At 38.8% G+C, this 26,623-nt stretch overlaps 1 protein-coding gene across 6 annotated transcripts in view; it reads right to left on the reverse strand.

The window, feature by feature from the left end:
* Positions 1–570: 570 nt before the first annotated feature.
* The window catches only part of LOC140927971 (E3 ubiquitin-protein ligase Su(dx)-like), a 58,436-nt gene continuing 32,383 nt past the window's right edge, over positions 571–26,623 (reverse strand). For 5 of the 6 annotated variants that reach the window (XM_073377680.1, XM_073377677.1, XM_073377678.1 and 2 more), the window contains 8 exons: positions 16,192–16,253; positions 15,785–15,918; positions 15,117–15,257; positions 7,652–7,772; positions 6,627–6,731; positions 5,837–5,933; positions 3,946–4,018; positions 571–1,226 (listed from right to left, as the gene is read on the reverse strand). In XM_073377680.1, coding sequence (XP_073233781.1) covers positions 1,127–1,226; positions 3,946–4,018; positions 5,837–5,933; positions 6,627–6,731; positions 7,652–7,772; positions 15,117–15,257; positions 15,785–15,918; positions 16,192–16,253 — 833 coding nt within the window. In that variant the 3' untranslated portion in view covers positions 571–1,126. The remainder of the gene's footprint in view (positions 1,227–3,945; positions 4,019–5,836; positions 5,934–6,626; positions 6,732–7,651; positions 7,773–15,116; positions 15,258–15,784; positions 15,919–16,191; positions 16,254–26,623) is intronic. The other variant, XM_073377679.1, reaches the window with a different exon arrangement.

Consider the following 26,623-nt stretch of genomic DNA (forward strand, 5'->3'; position numbering starts at 1 on the left):
ACTACACATAAATAAATAAATACATATGCCTTTGTTGTCCCTGAGTTCTATTTAATACATTCAAATGTGCTCATTGCTAACACCAAACCCATCTTTGAATGTAATCACATTACTATTTGCCAAGATTTTCCTTAATATTGAAAGGGAGACAAATTAATACTCTACCTCAAATTCTTTCTCAAAGATCTACCTCAAGAAGAATGATATCCTCCTCACTGAACTTGAATTTAACAAGAACGAATGTCACAGAGAAACTTTCCAAAATGAACTAATCAACAAACTAAGTTCCCTAGGGTAATAACTGGCGTGTTATATCGATAATAAGAAAAATCCAAACAATAGATTTCTAAGACGATGATAATCAATAATGATAAACGCGGACTTTTTTTAGGGTTTACCTTTGGCATTTTTCTCAACGAATACGATTAGGATGAGTTACCTTTTAACTGAAATACCAAGACACGTATTTTTTCTAATTTGATCAAATTATCAACGAAACAATTAGTATTCTACGCTTTTAAAAAACAAAATAAAGGCCATCGATTGGTAGAGACCAAATGATCACTTGAGTATCACAAAAACAAGTGGCACGTGCTGGTTAATATCATCAACTAACACGCCAGGGTTTATTGCTTTAATCAACTTTAACTTTACACGTTATTTTGTACTTAAATTCTTCTTATTACACTGAGGTGAGGGTGTCACAAATTAACCATCACCATTATTTTCATTTACACCATTAAAAAGAAAGCTACAGCCGAAAATAAACGCCATATAATATTTGAGAATCAGAATTAAGATATTTTTGCGTACGTCATGAACCGTTATCAAGGACATTTTGAACACTTTTACAACTTCCCTAGTCTAATGGACTGCGCCGGCACTCCGCTAAAGTGTAATATTTAGCATGAATTTTGGCAGTTTTCTAGCCCGCCTACATGGCAGGCGATTTGGGGAGGGTGTATGAGCACGGCTTTAATTCTACACGGCAAAGCTTGCGCTTTCTTAGTTTATGCCACAAACACGTTGGTCAAAACGCCTTGTTTCAGAACAAGCCACGAAAAGAGACGCCACAATATGTTTACTATACAACAGCTTGATCAGGGCGGTCTTTCATTGTTAAACTTTACTCCTGAGCAAAACCTTCCGTTTCTTCTATTGCAAAAGTTAGTTTTTCCACCAACTGTTCGTAGCTCTTGTATGGAGGAAGATCCAGGCGGTTGAAACTGAAAATAAAAAACACTACATCAAGTTTTTTTTCCAGTGATGCCTCCAGTCAATCAAGGTTCTCAACTAAATTTCATAAATTCCTCATTCTTCAAGACAATGACTTCAAACAAAACAAAGATGTAAGGGTGAAATTCTACTTTCAGCTATGATTTACGTATAATGACATGAAACACATGCATAATTGTTAAATAGAGAGTAATTTCCCAACGCCTATACTCTCTATACTCAAGTGGACGAGTGCCGGGTTGCACTGTAAAATTTTTGTTATTTCTGTCGTCTAAACGCAGGTCTCAAAATAATTTTCCGACAGCAGCCGGTCATGTTGACCGGACAAGCAAATTTTAGCTCGGTCATGGCTCGTTTCTCAAAATACCACCAGCCGAACAAATTTTAGCTCGGTCATGGCTCGTTTCACAGACCGGTCAAAATACCACCAGCCGAACAAATTTTAGCTCGGTCATGGCTCGTTTCCGAGCGGTCAAATAACGACCGGCCAAAGACGTTTTGGCTCGGTCATGGCTGGTCAAAATAAAGAAAATCTTTATTTTAAAAAAGTAATCACCAATTAAGAAAAAAGTATCGCCTCGTATGCTCAAAAACTCGTTACACTTGCGAAATGAGAAAAATGTAAAGAAACATTGTTCACCTAATATTCAGAGAATTTAATGATTATCCTTTTTCACGATTTTGAAGATAATTAAACGCGACACTCAGCTTTCAAGATTTTGGCAACTAAACACGACACTGTTAAAGGGCAAACGAAACGTTTCAAATGAAACGTTAATAGGAGACTCACTTACGGACTTTTGGAGGGCATATAGTTCATTTGTGACTCGAGTAGCATCATTTGCGCCCGAGCGGAACGAGGGTGCAAATGATGCTACGAGAGACCCAATAAACTATGTGCCCTCCAAAAGTCATGTGATTATCTTAATTATCACTACACAAGGCCAAATAGGACAAATTTATTTCATAAGGAACGATTGTTTCACATGAAATCATGTTGAAGGCGGCAAATTCCATTAATAGCCTGCACTTATACCGTTTGGCCCGCGAAAAGGAGCGTTTTAGAAAGGGTAGTTTGTCATTTGGCCGCGTGTAGTGATAATAATAATTGATATTTCGACAAAGACTTTAACTCGGAAGAATGCGGCGTAATTCTGGTTCTAGAAGTTTAAAAGACAGCTGATTGTTTTAAAAAGCTGCACAGAGAAGCTAATCCTGTAAAAAAGCTTTATTCTTTCGCGTTAAAATTTCATCAGATCTTTTACTTTCCAACAAATTAAGTGCAACCACATCACACATGCTTGTCGCCTTTAAAAGTCATAATAGCAATGGGACATTTGCATGATGGCGTCATTTTACTACTATGACCAGGATCCTTCAGGGTTTTGCTTTCTTGTGCAAATTAGGGCTTTTGTCATTTAAACCCCACACTGGGGCTACCAAATTTACATATCAAAGGAAAAACAAAAAGAATTCTGGTCGTAGTAGTAAAACGACGGCATCGTGCAAATGGCCTATTATTATCACTACACGCGGCCAAATGACAAACTCCCCTCTCTAAAACGCTCCTTTTCGCGAGCCAAATGGCAAAGTGCGGGCTGTAAATAGAATTTGCAGTCCGCAACATGATTTCATGTTAAACAATCTTTCCTTCCGCTCGGGCGCAAATGATGCTACTCGGGCAACAAATAAACTATATTCCCAACAAAAGTCATGTGATTGTCCTTTTTAAAGCGTATTAGATTTCCCTAGTGGCTTAGTAGAGATGCCCAACTTTGGTAGAAACACTAGCGTTAGGGAATAACATTGGAAGAACCAGTTGACAAAATAATTAAAGATTGTTTCAGTAAGTGGAATAACATGAGATGAGTAGAAATATATTTCGGCAGTTTGAACATTTTCTTGGAAGCAAATGAGGTTAGGCTATCAACCTTCACGGTGCATGAAGCATAATTTAGTTGCAGATGTTCGAAAAGGGTTTCTTAAAATCGTTTGAGCAAATTTTCTCGTGAACAATTTGCGTTCTTTCCCGTACGAACTGTAAAAAGGGAAAAGTACAACATCTTCGTGTGCAAAATGTGTGCATGGGATTGACATTTATGTTCAAAACTCTATTTTTTGTGTGATAACTCGAATACCCTCACGTACGAACCACGAAGTATCTGCTGCAGTGGGGCCCATTTGTGGAATAGCCTTCCCCGCGATGCCAGAGAGACCACATCTTTTACTACGTTTAAAAATGTAACCAATTGCCTTATGTCCCCCCTCGTACTCCCACACGGCAAACATGTAAACCAGTTTTACTATTTTAATTGTCCTATAACTGTTACTGTTTTTACCGTGTTTGAATGAAGTGTATGAATGAATGCTTGAATTTTATTTTTGACAAATGCTCAGTAGGATTCGCGGAGCCGCAAAACGTAGGCGTGCCATCTGTACTTTTTAACAGTTTTTGAAATTTCCAGAATTAATGCGAAGAAATGTATTTTTCTAGCTATTTACTTGAAAGTTGTGGGTCAAAATGACCGGCCAACTGTCCGAAAAAATGGTTATCTTGGCCGTTATTTTGAGCCCTGAAACGAGTATAGACTATGGAGAATTGTTGTACATTTGTTTTTTACAATAACACAGTCTTAACGTTTCATGTGTTTGTAACAAAATCAGACTGAAGAAATTCTCGAGGAGTTTACTGAGTAAGAGGATACTTGCCATGTATGACTGCGTGGCAGCCACGTTTCCTTGCCAACCTTTTCAATGCAAAATTTCTGGGGCCCGTTGCTTCCTATAACGACATTGAAAAATGACATTAGGAAAACAGATACATTTATACCACAGATTTTATATCTCAGCTGATGAGATACGATAAAATAGGCCATTTGCGCTAAGAGGTCATGTGACATCGTTTTTATGAAAATGAAAGTTATATGATTTTGCCTTCGAAAAACGATTAGTGGGTCATATCTTAAACAAAACAATAGTGATTTGGTTTTTCAGACCCGCACCATTTTCTTAAAATGATTAAGTTCGTAGCTGGTCACGTGACCGAACTGTGGATTACCTCTTTCTGAACGCAAATTTTACACTTAAACTTCAATGAAAATGTTGAAAAGATAATGTGGTAACGTTTACAGCACATCTGAGCGTAACTATCAAACGTTTAAAAGATAAAAGCAAAAAGTAGTTTCCAACATGGCAGCCGATACAAATCATACTACTTTGTTGAAAAATCAAAGTGCCTTGAAATATCTCCCTTAAATGCGTCTCCTCTCAAATTTCGGGTGTAAGATAATTTTTATGTACTCTGTCAATTTTTGGCATTAGCAAGATTCCAACTCATTGTTTAAAGGAAGCATTAGTCACGTGACCTCTTGGTGCAAGTGGCCCATTTGCACATTCAGACAGGTTGGATTTTGTAGATAGACTTTGCCGACTTTCATCTCGCCTTCAACTGCCATGGTGTCATCGTTGAGAAGAATGGTACTTAACGACGGAATGAGCCTGGCAACTCCATGGTTAAATACTTCCACCGTATTCATAGGTACAAGATAAAAGGGAGATTAAGCAACAGCGACGGCGACGGCAACGAGCCCGCGACAAACGAATAGGTTCAAGGTAATGTTACACGGAACGATTTGCAACGACGATGTTTGGCGCAACTCGGCGTTGCAATGTTGGAACAACGTTGTAACAATGCGAAACGACATGCAACAATGCTGAAACGCCGTGTTGCGCTAAAAATCGTCGTTGAGAATCGTCTCGTGTAACATCACCTTTAGCTTGGCAAAATAACAACCTTGCACGTGCATCACACTTTTATGTACATTTCGTTGCGCGACTACAACGTGAAAGTGCCTATTCTCACGTTTTGTCGAGGAAGGGAACACAAAACAACAATTTTCTTTTTCTTTTCCTGAGTTTTGATACAATCCTTTAGAATTCAACTCCAAAGAAATTTGCTAAACGCGATAAAGTTTAAAGCTTTTAAGTGACGTTTTCGTAGCCGTTGCAGTCGTCGTTGATAAGCTCCCTAGTTTATTCACTGCTAAGTACCGACGAGTTAATCGCGAGACCACCCAACCCGATATTTATAAGTATATTTAAGTGGAAATGATCCTCGCAGTTGAATAAACAACCTAAGGCAGCGGTTGAAAAAGAACCTGAAAAAAGATTCAGGCTTGACCGAGAATCGAATCATGACCTTTGCGATGCACCCGGTCAAAGGTCAAGGTTCGATTCCCGGTCTAGCCTGAATTTCTTCAAGTTCATTTTAAGCAGCTACGGTTGTTTACAAATGCGAGGATCATTTCCACTTTCCTATATTTATTCGTAGTTCAAAATAAGATTCACTTCATATATTTTCATTCTTTTATATTATAAGTATATAAACCCAGACCGGGCGAGTTTTTAGTGCGACACATTCAAGTAATCCACGCACATTCATAAAGCTCGCTCGGCAGGAAATAAGCACATTTTTACTCGTTCGTTCTCATGTGAGCTGCTTGCCATAAAAAACGGTTTGGGACAGCTTCTTGATCCTGAAGGGGAGGCTGTGATACTCACCTCCAAATAATGGCCTAGTGAGTCTAAGCAGATTACATACCCATAAGCTCAGCAAATCCTCCAACAGGAAGACGACATGTGCCGGTCACAAACTGTAACAATCGTGTTCTCTTCTCATTATCAAATGAACGAAGCGCCTAACATAACACAGACACCGAAAAAACATACTCAGCTAAAGCTAATACAGGGCGGGATACATCTGGCTTCTTTTCTGTGTCCCAATTTTAAAGAATTTGCTGATCACCCTCTAAAAGTGGGTTTTACCTTCAACCCTGCATTCTAGTGCTTGTTTTCTACGAGGTAAATTTCCGATCCTAAAATGTGAAGGAAATAATGAATAACAGTCCACGACACTTACTTCACAGTTGTTATTGTCCGAAAAACTCCGTGTAAGCATTAAAGACAACAAAAACTAATGGCAAAGTAAGTTCTATGGACATTTATTTATTACTTCCTACAAATATCAGGGTCCGAACTTTACTTCATACAAACGCTGTAATTTTGCACTATTGTAGTACTAACACTGACCCTAAGCAAAAGCATGCTTCTTCCCTAAGTCATCTAAGGGTTACCAGTGCAGTCAAAGACCGCTTTTCTGACACCCGCTTAATACGGACATTTCAGTATTACAGCCTTATTACGGACACTTTGCTTTGACTCGATTTGTCTCTTGGGAAAGAGAGCCCTTACATTTTTCTTAATTCAACCCGCTTATTACGGACACCACTTTCTATGGCCCCGTCAGTGTCCGTATTAACGGGATTTGACTGTAATTGCCTGTTATCAATTTCTAATGACTAATTACACCGTATTTAAGAAACTTCATTTACCTGCCAAAACCAAGTGACCTGTTTGCTATTCCTCGTGTAATGTCGATAAACGGAGTTATTTTGCCAGTCATCTACATCAATCTCTTGCATTCCACAGAGCATTAACTAAACAGAAAAGAAAAAAACACGAAAATGAAAAACAAATAATATATGATATATACATATAATATATAAGTCAAGAAGTTGCCCAGCACGTATTGGCAAAGACAAAACAAGGTTTCAGTCGTTCTTTGACTATGCCAAGATTTTGGGAGGCCAAGGGCCATGTCAAAAGCTACACTGTCCATCACCGAAGAGTAGTTCAAATAAATAGGCTAATGAAAAGTTTGCAGCCTAATTCAGAACAGCAGCCCCCCGAGCCGATGAACAGGCTTAAAAGAACGGCTGCGAGATGATGCTTTTCTTTATTAACGAGAACTTATCAGCATGACTTTTTCTACCAATAATGGCAAATAATCCCGAATTACGAGTAGTATACGTTCCATTAAACAATCCTGTTTATATAACCACGCTAAATAAAAGTCTGTTTTTAAAAAAAGGGTAATGAAGTAGTATGTATCAGTGCCGGCTTAACCTGAGGGGCGGCGGCGGATCAGGCCCAATAGTTCTAGCAGGTTCCGGCGATTATCAGCCGCTGCTCGGGAAAATGAGACCGAACCCGGGAGACCGCGGAACTAATCGAGTCTAAATTTTAGCATTTTCGATACATTCTCTCTTACGCACAGGATGTTCGGCTACTGGCAAGAAACCTATTTTTTTGTGAGTGTGTATTAAAGGTATTTGTGAGTGACCCTCCAAAAATCGATTTCTCGAATCTGTTCAACTTTTTTACTTCTATCCAACAAAATTCGGGCCCAGGCTTTAAGCAGACACCAACTCATGAAGGACTTCTCAAATTATCAAAATCAAGAGCGCATTACAGCACACTAACATCCACAATATTTCGAATTTTTGCCAGCACTATGTACTACGTTACGCTTAAGAATAGTGCGGTTTTAGACCTGCGCCCTTGGAGGTCGAAATACCTCTATTTCTTTCTCATCAAAATACTGCAGCCAGTAAAGTGGAACAACTTCATTGAATCCATCTAGGAAAGCTTTAGTTTGCTCTTCAATCCCACGATTAAATCGCCATTGTGTCATAAGTCTGAAAATGAAACATAACGTGATAAGCAGGCACATGCGAAACGCTTAAGTTTACAGAGTTGAACTTGCAATTCGGAAGCCTCAAGTGACTTCTTGCAAGGATTTGTTCACAGTAGTCCAGAGTTCAAATCTGGACCACGCTTGACATAGTTAATAAGGCAATTGGGTTTCTTAACCCTGTTATGTTTTATAATTTTGTCTGTTTCAGTAACTTCTTCGGCCTCACTAGCTTTTGCGGCATAAAAACCTGTCGAGAGTAAATATAGGAATAACTGAAAATATTATCACTATAACAATTTTTTCATTATCATTATTATTATTGTTGTTATTATTATTATGATTATTGTCATGACCCATCAAAAGCTGCTATAGTTACTGGGCTGTAGGGAAAGCCCAGTTATAAATCTGTTTCGTTCAGCAATATCCGCGCACTTTTACATACAGGCACTGTTAATTGTTCACCCAGTTTAACCCAGAAGGGGTTGCGTGTTTCGACCATTTCAGCGCAGAATGCAAATTGACTTTTTACTTCGGCGAAGCACGAAGTAAAGCATTCGCGACGCTCAGGAATGTACGAAAGTTGCTTTTTTGGGACGAGATTGGACATGCAAAGTTTGAAGGTGTTCGGCTTATTCGGCTATTTGACGAAGTGAGCGCCCAATTAGTTCGAGATATCTCGAGATCAGTTTGATTTCTTTGTTATTAGAGGAAGAAAGAATTTTTTTTGCTGGCTTGCCCGGGGTTTGAACCGACTCACTTGTGAGACCCATCAGATCAGATGAGACCCTACGTTGCGGAATTAGCCGATTGCCCACTGCACGAGGTACAGGATAAGTTGGTGACTTTTCGTCTTGTTCTTATTTATTATTCTGGCCAGAAAAATTGACTGCAAAAGTATTTTACAAAAAAACATTGAATCAATTTGGGCTAGTAGCTTCAAAATATGAGCGAAAATCGAGATACAGGAACAATTTTCAGTGCGTCTCACTGCGCTGACGAGTTTGCTTTAATACAGTATGTTCCAATCCACAACAAAAATCCGGTCACTTCATGACAATGTTTTGAAAGGCACATCTTCAACACAGACTTGCTTTCAGCCAAATTGCAACATAGGACACAAGTGCTTACAGCCCGGACAGTAAGGTTTATATCAGCTCCACTGATAATGACACTGAGGAAGATCGACAAGCATAATATGTCTTGCCACAGACATCACATTGTACAGTGTATTCCGCTTACTAACAAGGGCAGATAAAGTTCCAGAAGCCCAGTAACTACAGGGATTTATAACACTGCTATAGCGCAGCACTGTTTACAGGAACATTGGTAACTATTGACATTTGTTGTTATATTCCTAGACTTTCACTCAACCAAACAGGGACTGCCATTGGTTGATTCTTGGTCACGTGGCCTTGACTAAAATCAAATGTATCCCGATCGTTGTACATTCAAAAGCAATGTACCCCGCTCGGGCTACATTACAGCACGTGATCAAAGCACGGTGGAAAGCGGTGTGACAGAAGGCGGGAAAAACACTGCCAGTTTTCTTTTTCGTGAATGAACACAACAACTTGAACACAAACACGAAGCCTCAAGGTAAAAAGCAACGATTTCTCAAGTCATCCCAGAAGAGAAACAGCACCTAGTGCAGGAAAAAGATGCAGATAATATAAGGAAAGTACTTTCTAAATCATTCATTCAGTGGTTTTAAGAATTAAATATGTGTTGTTATAAGTACCGAGTCGACTGTTTTGGTTCGCTCCCGTTATTCTTTGCTCCTGTGGAAGTGAAAGTCTAGAAATATAACAAAACACTTAATGTCAGGTCCCTCGGGAAACCAGTTAGTTTTCTTTTCCCTCGAGTCCTGACGTCAGGACCCTCGGGAAAAAAAACTGTTTCCCTCGGGATCTGACATTAAGTGTATAATATACTACACTGTTATATTCCTAGACTTTCACTCAACTAAACAGGGACTGCCATTGGTTGATTCTTGGTCACGTGGCCTTGACTAAAATCAAATGTATCCCGATCGTGATTCATTAAGCAATGTACTCCGCTCGGGCTACATTACAGCACGTGATGAAAGCATGGTGGAAAGTGGCGTGATAGAAGGCGGGAAAAACACAGCCAGTTTTCTTTTTCGTGAATGAACACAATAACACAACCACGAAGCGTCAAGCTAAAAAAGATTTTCAAAGTTATCCCAGAAGAGAAACAGCAGCTGGTGCAGGAAAAAGATGCAGATAATATAAGGAAAGTACTTTCTAAATCATTTATTCAGTGGTTTTGAAAATTAAATTTGTGTTCTTATAAGTGCCGAATCGACTTTTTTGGTTCGCACCGGTTATTCTTTTGTTGCTGTTGAAGTGGGGGTCCAGAAATAGAGTCTATTTAAAAGCTTCTTTGGTACCGACCAGGCATAAGCCAATTCCTTCTAAGTTTATTCACCAATTCCTAAATTAAATGTAGTTTTTCTCTTTCTTTTAATATTACTAGGCTGCAAGTCACAAAATTTTTGCTCAACACCTCCTTACGCTCCCGACATCTCAGAACAATAATCGTCTTATTATGACCAAAACCCGACGTTAATATTCCAAATATTTTTGATAGATTTCATCAGGTTAAAATACTGACGATTAAGATTAACTTTTCAGATCGTAAAAGTGCGATAAAGTGCCGTGCTTGCTATCAGAGCTTTCTTTCCCACATACCTCTTACCTGGTAAAAGACGTTCGCATGGCAGACATTCGCCTCGCTTCGCTTGTTTACGCTAGCATGTATTGTGTGCCTATTGCAACTTTGCGTCAAAACAAGCCATTTCGATTACTTTATTTGGGTCACGCCCAAATAATAATTTTCACGCGAACTAGTCTCCTTCTCAGCCGTTTTTAGGCTCGTCACGCAACCATGAGCCTAAAAACGGCTGCGATGGAGACTAACTGTACTTTCGTGTTTGTTTGTTTCTTTTTTTTTTTCTACGTGCAGCGGCCGAAATAATGCTAACTATGCTTTTCAATACACTTTTAAAAATAACACCACACAATATACAAAAAAGAAGAAGAAAAGAAAGAATAAAGAAGGGACCTTTACGACGATATTCGCAGTGGGGTACCTATCCAGTTCCTAACCCCGCCCGACAGGACTTAACTTGAGTGGCACTACTAAAAAACCGAGTTTCGCTAGGGTTATTGCGAGATAAGTATTTCTAGTTTATGTTGCGATGTTGTACATGAATTATCCTCGGTGTGGTGATTGTTTATTTTCAGCAAGTTTTGTAAGGGAGTGTACTGATGTTAGTTTATAGTTACGTTGCTGGAAAAAGTGTGGAGTTAACTGTACATAAGGAAAGTGTTGTTGTAGAGAAAATAAAGGAAGTGGAGCTGAGATCTCGCCGTGCGCAATTATTTATGGCAGAAATTATAATCGAACTGGGTCACAGCCATGCACCTAGCAGACTTCCGGTGAAGAAGTTAACACGTCTGTTACAAAAAAGGAGAAAAGTAAGGGTATTTGTATGGAAGGGTATCTGGAAAAATATCATTTCTTACTATTCCTATGCATTCACAATTAATCCACAACCACGACGCAGAAGTGTACGCTCCCATAGCGTCTTGTCCGATTTCTATATTTCCTTCTGTTTGATGCAACAGACGCCTTTTTAAGAAGTCTAAACTTCGGATAAGGGTAAAGAAGACTCGGACGACGGAATTTACACTTCGACAATTTCACACACAAGTTCAATAGCCTGCGAAGCTGGCGGTTTCAGTTTGGCGAGAGGGCAAATGAGCAGTGAAGAGAAAAAGGCAAGTCTCTCACTAGTTCAGAGTTTGTTGACTTTGCTTCCTAAAGCTTAAACTTAGTTACAGTTGCTCTTAAAATGGTCCAAAGGTTTTGCTTTTGTTTATATCTGTACCTTACTAAGCTTTTATCTGAATTAAATTTGTGCATGACCTTGTTATGCTAATCTCCCAAGTTCTGTGTCTTCTCTACTTCAGGAAAAACGACTGATTAGGATAAAGTTTCGATAAACTTCGAAAGTTCACAGCTCGCATCGCCATACATACCTTTTGATGAAGGTGTAAACTACAGCCATTGAAAAATGGGATCTTATAAAAACCTATGTTATAAATCGATTTTACTCGAAACTTCACATGACATATAAAGCTTGACTTACACATGTTATTTTACTGAAGGTGATGTGAATACGTACACACTGTAAATGTGATGGAGAGTACACAACAGTATTATATGAATGAACCATAGGGTTTCAATTAATGTAGAGGTCAGTCATTGTGCATCGAGATAAATCGCTCGAACAGAAAACAATTTAAGTTCGTGTAATGACTAATCAGCACTATGACCCAGATTTAATTATGATTTAAACAAGGTCACGAGCTACTGAATTTCAAGGTGCGCTTCAGTTCAGTCTTAAGCCACCCACGGATTTCGTTGTGAAAAGCGTGTCGCCTAAAATTTCGGAGTAAACAACAGAATAACTGTCTTTCATGAAAATACGTTAGTCACGGCTCACATTAGGGTGTAAAATAATTGTGTTATCGACCGTTTGATCTGTTTACATTTTTTTAAAGTTCTTTCCGATGAAATCGACGTGTGACAATTCAAATCTTTAAACTTTCTGATGTCGAAAAACGAAAACAGCCAATTCCTTCAAGTTCAAGAAAAATGACAAGGGAAAAAATCTTAAAACACAACATTTTTACCTTGTGGCAAAATCAATGCGTTCTCTGTCCACATAGTCTCGGTGCAGTGAGGCCCGTAGATCGATTGAGATAGGTTTATTGGGTTAATTACTTTTATAATAAGCTGTTGCCTTTCTGTTCTAGAAAACCTCTCGTTTTCATGCAACACAGGTTTTATGCCGGGCAGCCTAGTGAAGTCTTCTGTCGGCGAGTCTATTTTATGACATAAAGTACCAACAACATGGTAACTGGTTTACTGTGCATGTCAATAGCAGTAATTGTCTGGGAAGCGCTGACCAGGAGTTTTTTTGATAATAGCGTTGGTTGTGAACAAAGCTACAATGGTTCTTATTGTCTAGCCCACAAGGGTTTATGGGGTGAGGGAGGTACTTGGTTCTGAGGTTTGGGGGGGATAAAACAAAAGAAGTCACCTTGAAGCTCACGGATGTTTTATTCCCCTGTGCCTCTGATCGAGTTGTGTTAATGTGCGAGCCACAGGAGAACGGAAGGAGATGAGCGGAGACCGACTTTTCTTCCTCCTCCCCCCAACTAGACCTTCCACCTCATGTTGACCAAAAAGAGAGTAATTCCTGCCCTCTTCAGTATTCCTCTGATGGAAACAGCAGGAAATACTCAGCAGTCACCAGGAAAAATATTCCTTGACTACTTAACAATTAATGAATTCGGCTTTCGTATCTTATGAAGAATTATGGAGATTTCGGAGGGTGTTATCCGCCGCCTCGGCTGATAACACCCTCCGAGATCTCCATAATTCTTCATAAGATACGAAAGCCGAATTCATTAATTGTTTTATTCTTCATTCAAAGTAATTCCTAAATTAAAAACATAGCTAAAACATGTTTACCTCCATCGATGTTAAGTTATCTTCGATAGTGCACGTTTAGGGTTGTGCAGCACCGCAAATATTCTCCAAATAGCAGATGTCGCCCTTCGAGTTGTCTTCTTGCTGTTCTTGCCTTGTTTTTAGCTATTACTTCACCTAGTTCTTACTCTTAAACGAGTGAAATGTCCGCCATTTTTGTCTTCACAACCAAAACAACTCAACCTCGTCCCCAGGTCTTCTTGGTTAACGGGGCATTAACCTGCAAGGAAGCTGCACTTTTGGTGTCATCAGTTGATTAATCGCAAAATACTTCCAAATTTGGTCATCAGTAGCTTGTTATGGTGAATTATGCGTGTTCTTTCAGCCAGTCAGATAAGGGGAAATATTTTGAATGAATAATAATAGCTAATATTATTCATTCAAAATATTCCCCCGATTCTGATTGGCTAAAAGCACACGCATAATTCACCATAACCAGTTACTGATGACCAAATTTGGAAGAATTTTGCGATTAATCAACTGATGACACCAAAAGTGCAGCTTCCTTGCAGGTTAATGCCCCGTTAACCAAGAAGATCTGGGGACGAGGTTGAGTTGTTTTGGTTGTGAAAACAAAAATGGCCGACATTTCACTCGTTTCAAGAGTAAGAACTACAGCTGGAACTAGGCGAAGTAATAGTTAAAATCATAGCAAAAACAGCAAGAAGACAACTCGGAGGGTGACATCTGCTATTTGGAGAATATTTGCGGAGCCGGACAAACGTAAACGTACACTATCGAAGATGGACTGAACATCGATGGATCGGTGGAGGTAAGCATGTTTTAGTTACGTTTTTAAACTAGGAATTATTTTGAATGAATAATAAAACAATTATTGAATTCGGCTTTCGTAACATATGAAGAATAATGGAGATCTCGGAGGGTGTTATCTGCCTCGGCCTACGGCCTCGACGGGTAACACCCTCCTCGATCTCCATAATTCTTCATAAGATACTCAGTCTCATTCATTAATTAACAATTAACAATTAATAACAATAAATAATTATTCATTCAAAATATTTCCCCGATTCTGATTGGCTAAAAGCACACGCATGATTCACCATAACCAGTTCCTGATGGCCAAATTTGGAAGAATTTTGTGTTTAACAAGGAAATGACGTCAAAAATGAAGCGTTCGTGCAGGTTAAGGCACCGTTAACTGAGAATACCTGGGGACGAGGTCGAGTTGTTTTGCTTGTGAAAACAAAAAAATGGCGGACATTTCACTCGTAAAACTAGGCGAAATTATAGCAAAAAACATGGCAAGAACACAATTCGAAGGGCGACATCTGCTATTTGGAGAACATTTGCGGAGCTGAAAAACCCTAAACGTGCACTATCGAAGGTGAACTTAACATCGATAGAGGTAATTGGCTCCTGCTGGAGGCAAGCATGTTTTAGCTTTGTTTTTAAACTAGGAATTATTTTGAATGAATAATAAAACAATTAGTGAATTCGGCTTTCGTATCATATGAAGAATTATGGAGATCTCGGAGGGTGTTATCCGCCTCGGCCGATAACACTCTCCTCGATCTCATGATTCTTCATAAGATATTCAGCCTCATTCATTAATTGTTAAATTAATCCACCACTACGGTTCTCGATTTTTTTCAAAACTTGGTCATCGATAAATTATTCCAGAGACTGGCTTTTTTGTTAACAACAATGCAATTAAATCCGCAGTGGCCCCGTCTTTAGACGCTGTAAGTATGACAACCACTTTCCACATTTGATTGCGAAAGACATCAAAAATACTACATACGATATGTACTCCTCTTTATTTTCTTCTGTGACCTTAATGTTTGATCCATTAGGTTTCAGTTCATGTGAGGTTATTTTCCCCAACAACTCCATGTCCACAGCAAATTCCATGTCTAAACCACATTCCTCTATATTGTTATCTCTGTCAAAAAAAAAGTTAAACAGTCTTACTTTTTGTCTGTGGTGTCAACAGGCTCCCCTTTATAAGATGCCACCTCTTGTGTCTGCATTTATTAATTTGCTTACAAAAAAAAATTAACACCCAAAAGAGGAAGAAACAAACAGGCCAAGGAAGATACTTTGGCTTAAAAGTAGGAGTAGACTACAAGTGCAAACATACAAAAGAACACCATGTTCACATAGAAAACAGAGGTTCGGAATAAGGACAAAAACAATAGAGAATTACAGTGCATTCAGTATTCAACAATATAAAGGAGTTTTTCAATAAATACGAAGTGTGAAAAGTATTGGTATCCTTCATCTGTACATGTAAGTCATTCAACAGGCTGAAAAGGCTACAGTGGCACCGAAAAAAACATAAGCAACATCATCTTCTCCTCAACAACTTTTGTATCAAAAAGCGTTTCGTTCTGTCCCCAGTTACAGTAAATACAGTAAGGAAAGCAAGACCTGTATAAAAATTATAAGCAGTTTTTGAAAAATACATACTTTATCCAAACCAGGGAGTTATAAAACTCAGGATCAATTGATTCCAGATCTTTCATTGTTTGCTTTTTACTTAACATTCTCTTGTAAAAAGGCAGTGTGAAACCTCTGTCAATGAATTTACCATGATACAGGGCCTAAAAATAAGAGAGCAAAATATCTATTTAAGAATGTTCAAACAATCGTGTTTCAGTTTCTCGTAAAAAATCTATTTCCCTGAACCTGAACATTTTAGTCGCCTAATCGGTTGGGACATTAGGCAAACATGCAGTTGTGGGCTAACCCAAAGGGCTTCTGTACAGTTCCTAAATTATTTGGCTTCCAATAACCTTCACTCGGAGATTACACGTTTTATTATTTCTATTTTTGTTCTTGAACAATAGAAATAACACAAGCCAGTATCCACTTACCATTGCTATTAAACGTCCAATGAATCTAAAATACTGTAAATGATCAGGATTCACGTATGATGCTACAAAAGGTAAGAACAAACAACTTAACACACAGCTATAACTTTAAGCACAACTGTCCACAGGCTCTCAGTTCCCAAATTCATGTGCAACGTTGTCAGCCGATACATATCCTGCAATCCCTAAATCCAGCTAGGGTCTAACGGTCATGAAATTTGATGATGTCTTCGATTAAGAGTGGTTGTCAGAGAAAACCGCGCAAAATGTTAAAAATGTCAACGGAAGGGGGTCAACAGAATAAGTTCATACTAACATCATAGATAGGTCTGGCGGAGTAATGGACAAATATACCAAACATAGCTTCTTCACTGCTCATGTATTAGAGATACGAGCATCACTTTATTCGACCCCCTCGGACGCCATTTTTACAAGCAAATTTTCACCATTTTGTGAAACTCACAGAACCCTCAAAATTTAACGAGTAAAGTTTATTTTTTGTATGCGATACAACACATCACAGAACTGCTTTCTAAAACCATAAGATTTGTTAAGTGGCCACGGACAAGACTAAAAATTTCGTATTTCATCTGACCTAAACTCAGTGTCTGCAAACGAGCAAAAAATCGGGCATTTTTGAATTGATCTACAGCGCAAAACTAAAACGACAGAACAACTCTGACAGCCAAATTACAGTCTACTGTTATCCATGTAACCAAAACACTAATAATCATTTTGGCCATTGAAACAGGAAGAAATAAGAAAACTCACATTTGTTATAGTTTCCTAGCTTTTTCTTGCAAACAGGTTGATCCCTTCGTGTTTGTTTTTCGTGAATTTTCTTTCATATTTCGCTGCAAAGTATGTTCAGCAGCTGGAGGACATATCAAAAGGCTCGAAATACTGCCTAGGTTACATTTTGAAATTGTAAAAAGTGCTGAACGATAGGATGAAACTAGAAAATAACAAAGCTACGCTATCTTGAAAATTCAGCACTCAGAAGGGACTGGTACTAGTAGCTGCCTTGTGATGAATTACCAAATAGATAAAAAACAAAAGCAAACAAATCGACTTATGAGTAAATCTACTACAGTCTTATTTCTTCTTCAATCACTACTTTTGCTTAAATTTAGCTTGTTTTGTTTTGTGTTGTCGTTTTTCTTTTTTTGGCGTTACTTTATTCAGTGTTCATTTGCTCTTTATTCACTTCATTTAGAGTTATGTTCAGCAGCTGGAGGACATATCAAAAGGCTCGAAATACTGCCTAGGTTACATTTTGAAATTGTAAAAAGTGCTGAACGATAGGATGAAACTAGAAAATAACAAAGCTACACCATCTTGAAAATTCAGCACTCAGGAGGGACTGGCACTAGTAGCTGCGTTCGATATCTAACATACGGACAAAAATTGCAAATTTTCCACGAGTCCATCGTCTCGCAATTTCATCTCGCATTAGGCATTTGCATGATGACGTCATTTTACTACTAAGGATTATTTTCTTGAAAAGGTGTTATGCATGTAACACTTATGAGGTTCCGGAGGAGAGTCAGTTCTCAGATTCAGTCTGGTGGCTTTACAAAACCTGCTATGTAAAGTGTGAAGTGTCTTGAAAGAATAAAATCTGCTTTGCAGAGGAAGCGATCGGGAATATTATTAAGTCCAGCTACAAATCTACTGTCGGTTCGGTTTCACATTGTAGATAAATATTTGCACAGTTTAATCATTTTAAAAACCTCCTTTCAAATTTCCCGAGGCTTTTTGTTATCCGATTGAAACTTAGAATGATTCGCTGGGCCATCTGAATTGTTTCCTAGGACGTGCAGTGTACGGCACGTCGGTATTTTAGTTCATTTTTTTTATTCTCAACTCGGCCAGGTTTTGAAAAAAAATGGCGTTGTTTTCTTTTCCTTTGTCGTTCGCTTTAGGCTTTTAATTCGTTTTTGTTCTCATATTTTTTGTCTGCCGGTTAGACTTTTTCCCCAACACAAGATTTTCCAACAGAAGCGACTGTATTCCTCGTGTCAATCTTTCGTTATCTCCTCGTGTAATCTGATCCTTTTTAGTGGTGAGAATATTGCTTGTTGCACATAGAACACTTCTGCTGTTTGACAAACTTCTCTTCGTTAAAACTTAACATTATGGCCCCTACAATAAATAGAATATATCATGCCAAGTGCTCATGTTTCTTGACTGCAGTGGCCAGGTTTGACGAATAAATTTAGGTAAATAAACCCAGGAAGTCGCGACGGCGCGAATTGTGAGAAATTTTGTACTTTAAAAAGCTACCACATTCAACTTGAGCCCGTGCGCCAGGTACTGCCTTTTGATTGGTCCACAACTGACCACTTGGTCTCAGCGGAATCTACATTACATCAGGTTACAGGTTAAAAATTTACGGGTTACACTTTTTTGAGCTCGATCGAGATTTTTCTGCCTATTGCCCAGTCTTGCGCGGCTCTATTCTGCTGCCGCCTCACCATCCGAGCGTCTTCGCTCGGATGGCTCGTTGGCAATAAAAAACAAAAAACAAAAAACCCAGCTTATTAGTAGCCTGTGTACAGACGTCCGCCCTCCCTCAGGAAAAATCGGGAGAGGAGACGTCTGTGAATCGCTGGCAATAATCGTGTTTCCGTTTCCTCGGAATGTTGGGGACAGCCTCTGATTGGTGGTAATGTTAATGCCATGATGCAATTAATTTCCGGTGTTGTGGTTGGTGACTGAACCTCAGAATAGATTCCCGGGGTAAAAGCTTAGCCTTTGTGGACATTCATACTTTGTTTACAGGTATTGTATTTCGGCTCTCTCGAAAAAGCATGAGAAGTTAAGACCACCGATGTTTGCTGCACCGGTTGTGGGTACGTCTGTCTGTACCGGTCGGTATTGTAAATAAAAGAGAAGGCATACAAAATCCAACGTTAACAGCCAAAGCGGGTCAAGCTTACCCCAAAAGATTCTATTAATGAATTGATTATTTGAAAAAATGATCCGTTAGTCGTTCCCGTAACTGGTGTCCAATTTAAATAGACATTCCTGTATGCGCAATAAGCAGTGAATATTTTAAGAGAACTTCTCTGCATTTAGTCAGATTGAAAATCTTTGAATGAATTAAATGTCTTAGAAGACATTTACATCAAATTCAGGGAAACTGAGCTGGTAGAAATTTCGTAAATTCACGGCTCATTATGCATGCAAGAATGCACACAGAGATGAATCTGAAATCTACGACTACCAACGGTTCAACTTTCGAGTAATAAATACATTAATGGGATCTTGGGAGGTACGCTTGACCTGGCTTGACTGTAATCAGAGATCTTATATCTGGATTTTTGGGTGGACATTGCGTGAAGATGTTCGACTAGCCTGTGCACAGACGCCAGAGCTATTTTTCGACCTACATGTGCCTTTTCAACTGTTAGCGAAAGAACGAAAAAATAATTTATGCAAATGTATACCGGAACACGGTTAACGATTCACAGACGACGGCGATTCACAGACGTCTCCTCTCCCGATTTTTCTGAGGGAGGGGGACGTCTGTACACAGGCCACTTATCGGCGACCTACTCCAGTCTTATTTCTTCTTCAATGACTTCTTTTAGTTGAATGTAGCTTGTTTTTCTTTCAAAGTAAAAAACAAGAAGAACGCCTGATCGCAGGTTAATTGGTGATTAACTGGCATTGCTTCATTCCTTCGTCATTTCGAGGTGTCCCGTGAATGTAGATAATATTAAAGATCTATTTTGTCTGTTTATGAATCACTTAACTTCGCCCTCATGCGAGCTAGCTGGACTTGCTATATATCAACCAAGCGTGCGGTCTAACTTCGGGCAGTCAGGATATTGCTTGCTGTAAAATTTGCAATAATTTCTATTACCAACTGTTCATTAAAATAAACATAGTACAATTGAATCAGTGTGCGGAGCGGGCATTTTAGGCCGCAAAGCGGCCAAGAGAGCCAGCGGACGAAGTGCTTTTTTGAAAGTATTAAAAAGCCTTCTAACTGATGATCTCGTCGCTGTCACTTCGCATTTCCATGAGGTAATAGACCTTCGAATGTTGACAAGAGCTGTCAAAATAGACCATTCATAGGTTTAAGAGAATCTGGTATACCGGAAGGATCCGAAGGTACCATTATAGGAGTTCTTATGACTCTCACTCCGTACCCCTTCCCCTCATTGTTTTTCCTGCTCACTTCTTTTTCAGAATGCTCTTTGTACGGTCCACACAAGATAAACGCCACGTTTAGAGGGAACCTGCAAATTCTCTTACAGATTGCAGTACTGTTTGCAGCTCAAAAACTTCACGGTTCCGCGGGTCGCATGTAAAGAAAAGGCGGATCCGTGCAAGTTTTTGGCCGTTCAAAAATTTGTTAAAGGGGTAATCAGTAGTGTTAAATTAATTAAATTCAGAGGAGGCAATCAGGGACAGAAATGGAACTTATTCATCTCCAACGGAGGTAATTTCCAACGCCATTTCGTTTGTTAATCCTTTTCACGGCGCTGCTGCAAAAAATACGCGCGCGAGTCACACGAGATGGCACAAAATGTGCTAAAAATAGCACATTTAATGGCTATGATATATATTTCGATGAAGTCAACCCCATCCCTGGAAAAGGTATCCAGTTACGGTCTACTAACCCGATTTAGATATCTATGGCTCCTGGTAGAATATAAAAACGTAATTTTGTGCAATTTCGCAGCGTAATTAGCGTTGCTAGATAACTCTGCCCGCCATCAGGAGCCCGTAAACCACAATTAAAACCCAAAAAATGTATGAGTAAAGACTACACGTCAATATTAATATTAATCTTGTAAACATTCTAGTATGAGCCATTAAAATATTGTTGAATGACCTTCTTCACCTCAGACACTCGTGTCAGTCAAGTGTGAATCGAAGTCCACCATTTTGTTCAAAAAAACCTCTGACCTGGCAGCCCGGCTGCATCTTGCGCACATCATCTGCCCCCAAGGGAAGAGGATCTGGCTCTTTTTTTATAGGAAATTCATAAATTGTCTACTAAAACACTGTGCAATATGGAAGCAAGGCCAATTTAAGCACTAAAAGCTGTTTAGATATCTCAGAATTGGAAAAAAAACCAGTAAGCCGGAAATTGCTGAGAAATTATGCAAAAAGTTCCTTCAAACGAAAAAATATGCTCGAAATACTAGAAGTTGCCAAAAAGTTGCCGAGCAACTTGTGGAAAGCCCTAGGGAGAAGAAGAGTGGGGTGGGAGACTACTCAATAAAGTTTTGTTCGGAGAGACTTCGCCCCGAGGTCCAGTCCCTTACCCTTATATATATATATATATTTTTTTTTTGACAAAAGGTAACCCTTTCGTGCATCTTCCATAGAAAAGTTGTACCCTCTTCATATATCTCCTTCGTGAGAATAAATCGGTAAGAAAGGAGGTCTTCCGGCAATTTCCGTGTAACCTTTAACTGTAAATGATATTGCCGTAAGGCGTGTTTCTTCGAAGCATGTTAATAAAAGGCCCTTTAAAATATTTAATGAAAGATTTTCCTCTCCTTTCACATACTTCAACTTGTGATTTTCCTACCCTTTGTTACACCTGATGCCTGAAAGAGGTACCCTTTGGGCGAAGCCTTCCGGACTATGAAAAGTACATCATACAATCATGAACAAGAGATCAGTGGACCTTCGGATGTGGACGGTGATTGAACACTGACGCAATAATAGCTGATACAATAAAGAGTCCAAAGAAACGCTAAGACTTGAATAAAGAGCAAATGAACACCGAATAAAGTAACGCCAAAAAAAGAAAAACGACAACACAAAACAAGCTAAATTTAAGCAAAAGTAGTGATTGAAGAAGAAATAAGACTGTAGTAGATTTACTCATAAGTCGATTTGTTTGCTTTTGTTGTTTATCTATTTGGTAATTCATCACAACGCAGCTACTAGTACCAGTCCCTTCTGAGTGCTGAATTTTCAAGATAGCGTGGCTTCGTTATTTTCTAGTTTCATCCTATCGTTCAGCACTTTTTACAATTTCAAAATGTAACCTAGGCAGTATTTCGAGCTTTTTGACATATCCTCCAGCTTGTGAACTTACTTTACAGCGAAATATGAAAGAAAATTCACGAAGAGGACTTAAAACAAACACGAAGGGATCGGCCTGTTTGCAAGAAAAAGCTTGGAAACTATTACAAATGTGAGTTTTCTAATTTCTTCTTGTTTCAATGGCCCAAAATGATTATTAGTGTTTTGCTTACATGGATAATAGTAGACTGTAATTTGGCTATCAGAGTTGTGCTGTCGTTTTAGTTGTGCGCTGTAGATCAATTCAAAAATGCCCGAATTTTTTGCTCGTTTGCAGACACTGAGTTTAAGTCACATGAAATAAGAAATTTTTAGTCTTGTTCGTGGCCACTTAACAAATCTTATGGTTTTAGAAAGTAGTTCTGTGATGTGTTGTATTGCATACAAAAACTAAACTTCACTCGTTAAATTTTGAGGGTTCTATGAGTTTCAGAAAATGGTGAAAATTTGCTTATAAAATTGGCGTCCCAGGGGGTCGAATAAAGTGATAATACAAGAGTAGTGAGGAACCTATGTTTATTATATTTGTCCATCACTCCACCAGACCTATCTATGATGTTAGCATGAACTTATTCCGTTGACCCCCTTCCGTTGACATTTTAAACATTTTGCCCGGTTTTCTCTGGCAACCACTCTTTAAGTATCAACAATCGTCAACTTTGTCTATCATGAAACACACAGTTTTGGCTTGTGGCTAAATGGTTCATGATATTCGGAACCAGTCCTCATACATTTAGTCTCGAATATTTTGCTTTACAATCTGTGTATAGACTGAAAATCCTCTTTTCGTGCACACAGTAGCTTGTGTATAGCCGGGAGGGATGGCTTTGCACAGGCTACTGTGTGCACAGAAAGAGGATTTTCCGTCAAAACACGGATTATAAAGCCTTACTTTGTACATTTGTCCATATCTGAGTAAAACCCTTGACAAAGTCTTCCATAAAAATGAATTATACCCATGTGCAAAATTGACGCATACTGCTTTGACTTTGCAACTAAACAGCTGACCGAAAAAACCAACACCTTCGACATTCATGAAAGCGGCCAAACAGGATTTAATGAATGCATTCAAAGGGCGTGATAGTTAAGGCCAGTCACTCTATAGCTTATAATAGTTTGGGGCAAACAGTCATGTTATCATCAACCATTATGACCTCCCCTGCATGAATAATAATGAAATAGGAGAGGAGAGGAGGAGCGGACAGTGCAGGCCAATTATGCAGCTTTGTGTAAGACTCGGGTCACATAGAAAAACGGAGTAGTCAATCTATAAAAATCGGTATCGATAAAAATTAGTAGCAATCAAGTGATTTTCATCGATTGATAACGGAAATCGGTGAAAATCGATAAACTAAATTGCTGTGTAAAATCAATTTTATCCATTTTTCATTATTTAACTATTTACTGGGCTGCCTGTGCGGCCCAGTCATAAATTCGGTTTTCAGTCGTTGGTGCAGAAAAACGGCCTCCCGGGGGAGGGAAGACACTAGTGTCTGGTACCTAGAAACGATGTTCTCACAAATGGTTTCATAGAATTTTCCCTTGCACGAACCCTTTCACGGATACTTTTTGTACCTCGTCTCCGCCCCCCAGAAACCCAGAAGGCGTTGCGAACCTGAAGAAGGCTATTTGTGTTGTTCGAAGCGATTCGATCATAGGAGTCACTTTATAATTTTTTGATTGTTCGAGTTTAAGTCAGTTGATGATGTTGGCGCTGGGAAACTCAGAGAAATGCTCACGTCGCATACAAACCGACACGCCGTTCACGGTAGGTTCACACTAAAAGATGACTGTGAGCGTCAGGTTTGGAACGCCGGGGCCGCTTCGTGAACTCAAAGAGAGAATTGTCGATCGATGTAGTACATGAGCAATTGATAAGCACAATTTATGAGCAAAGTATTTCACCAGTTGACGACACTATGGCTGAAGACTTGATTGTAAGCTGTCGTAGTCAGCGAAGCGAACAACTCAGTTGCCGATGAATGGCAGATGAATACGTGAAAACTTTGCCATGTTAGAAAACTGGCTTTTCCTTTAAATAGTTCCTTCTATTTAACGCAACACACACCACTTTGGAGGTCTAAATTTCGGATACTGAGGATAAAGAAGGCACGGACAAAAATAAGAACTCTGAGAATTTGGCACACAAGTTCAAAGCTTCACCGGGACATCACATCCGGGAGCTTCACAAAGAGCGACTTGAGGAAAATAGGAGCTATTACTGACAAGGTTTGGTGACTGAGTAGAGCATACAAGTGTAGCCCACGTCGAGGTTTCAGGGGGTTTGCTTTTGTTTGTATCTGTATCTTGCTAAGCTTTTATCACTAAATTTGTACATGATCTTGTGATCACAATTCTGTGTTTTCGCCCATTCAGCAAGCACGCTATATTGATGTCAGCATTAGCGAGTTTCAGAAACATGCCTTTGAAAATTTTCAGCTCTCGTGATGTTTCTTGATATTTCTTCCACCATTTTATGGAATGTATACTGAAAAAAACTTGTTTGAAGTGCGTGCTGATGAACGCAACATGCGAGCGGGAAATCTTTAAACTTTTTTAGGTCACAAAATGCAAAGGATTTTATTCCTTTAAGTTAGAGAAAACATACCAAGACGAAAATCTTAAAACTGAATATTTTTTATCTTGTGGAAAAAATAGTGCGTTTTCATGGAAACTGTAGACCGCAAATTAGGATCGTCTATTTACTGCACTTTTCACAAATATGCGAATTCTGAAGTTCAGAAGCCAACCGATGATTGGATTGCGTTTTTCACTGCTGTCAATCATCTTAGGGTGGCTCGACTGGATTTTTTTGGGTTGATACCTCCCAACTTTGAGCATTAACTACGTCGGCATGAGTAAAGATATAGAAAAAATGTTACCACAACTGTATTATATAAAGATGAAAAGTTCTTATGATCTGGGTTTTATTGCAATCGGAGTCGCCATGGCAACGTAATGACGCCATTACGTTTTTTATTTATCTTTGTGTTTCTCTGTTCCAGGAGTTTTTTAAAGAAATCGCTTTAAGGAGTATGTACCTGCTATAATTGCCTCCATTATGGCAAAGTTTGAACAAATTCTATGAGAGCGTTTTCGAAATATTTTGAAATGTAGTTTTAAGAATAATAAAAACAGTAAAATAGCATGCTACCTACACAATTCGCTAATATTTTAAGAAAATGATAAGCTTTGGGAACGAGGCTTCATCTCATAGCGGTTTGATGCCATTGAAAACTGTATACGAAAAAAGAGGGGAATTGCTCTGGGCGATCGCGAGTAAGAAGAATTTTATTAACTTGCATTTAGCTGCTTTTGATACAGTTTTTGGACGTAATTTGGTCCATGCCTAAAAATTTCGCATTTTTCCAAAAACCGCTCGATAAATTTTTTTATAAATTCGACAATCCTGAGATCAATTGTCAAGGAATATTCCCTGCAAGTTTTAAGAACATTGAAAACAGGGAAGGCTTTTAAATAGGGCCTCAAATATAGCCAATTTTCGCCCCAGATTTTGTGTTTACAAGTGAGCGTCCTCATTATTCACTGGCATTGTTTTCAAGTTTCATATACACGTGCACATTTAGCAAAAAGATAGAATTTGCATCAAAAAGGACCCTCGGTTAAATCTCCGGGATACGCTAATTACCGAGTAAAGAGATTAATGATATATTATAACATCAGAGCGACGCTTTGTGAGAGTTCTGTGATGTTATAACCCGAGTAAGATAATTAATTATTCCATCCTACACGATGAGCCGTGACGTTCACCTTTTCGGCTCTCACTACTGTCTGTGAAGACAAGCCAATTATTAGCATACTCCAGATATTTCTTCGGAAAGTAATCGAGAGTTCTTTTTGATGCAAATTTATAACTTTTGCTAGTTGTGCACGTGCATATGAAACTTGAAAACAATGCCAGTGAATAATGAGGACGCTCACTTGTAAACACAAAATCTGGGGCGAAAATTGGTTATATTTGAGGCCCTATTTAAAAGCCTTCCCTATTTTCAATGTTCTTGAAACTTGCAGGGAATATTTCTTGACAATTGATCTCAGGATTGTCGAATTTATAAAAAAATTTATCGAGCGGTTATTGGCATGGACCAAATTACGTCCAAAAACTGTATCAAAAGCAGCTGAATGCAAGTTAATAAAATTCTTCTTACTCGCGATCGCCCAAAGCAATTCCCCTCTTTTTTTGTATGCAGTTTTCAATGGAATCAAACCACTACGAGATGAAGCCTCGTTCCCAAAGCTCATCATTTTCTTAAAATATTAGCGAATTGTGTAGGTAGCATGTTATTTTACTGTTTTTATTATTCTTAAAACTACATTTCAAAATATTTCGAAAACGCTCTCATAGAATTTGTTCAAA

This window comes from Porites lutea, chromosome 2 (genome assembly GCF_958299795.1).
Source record: "Porites lutea chromosome 2, jaPorLute2.1, whole genome shotgun sequence".
NCBI lineage: Eukaryota > Metazoa > Cnidaria > Anthozoa > Scleractinia > Poritidae > Porites > Porites lutea.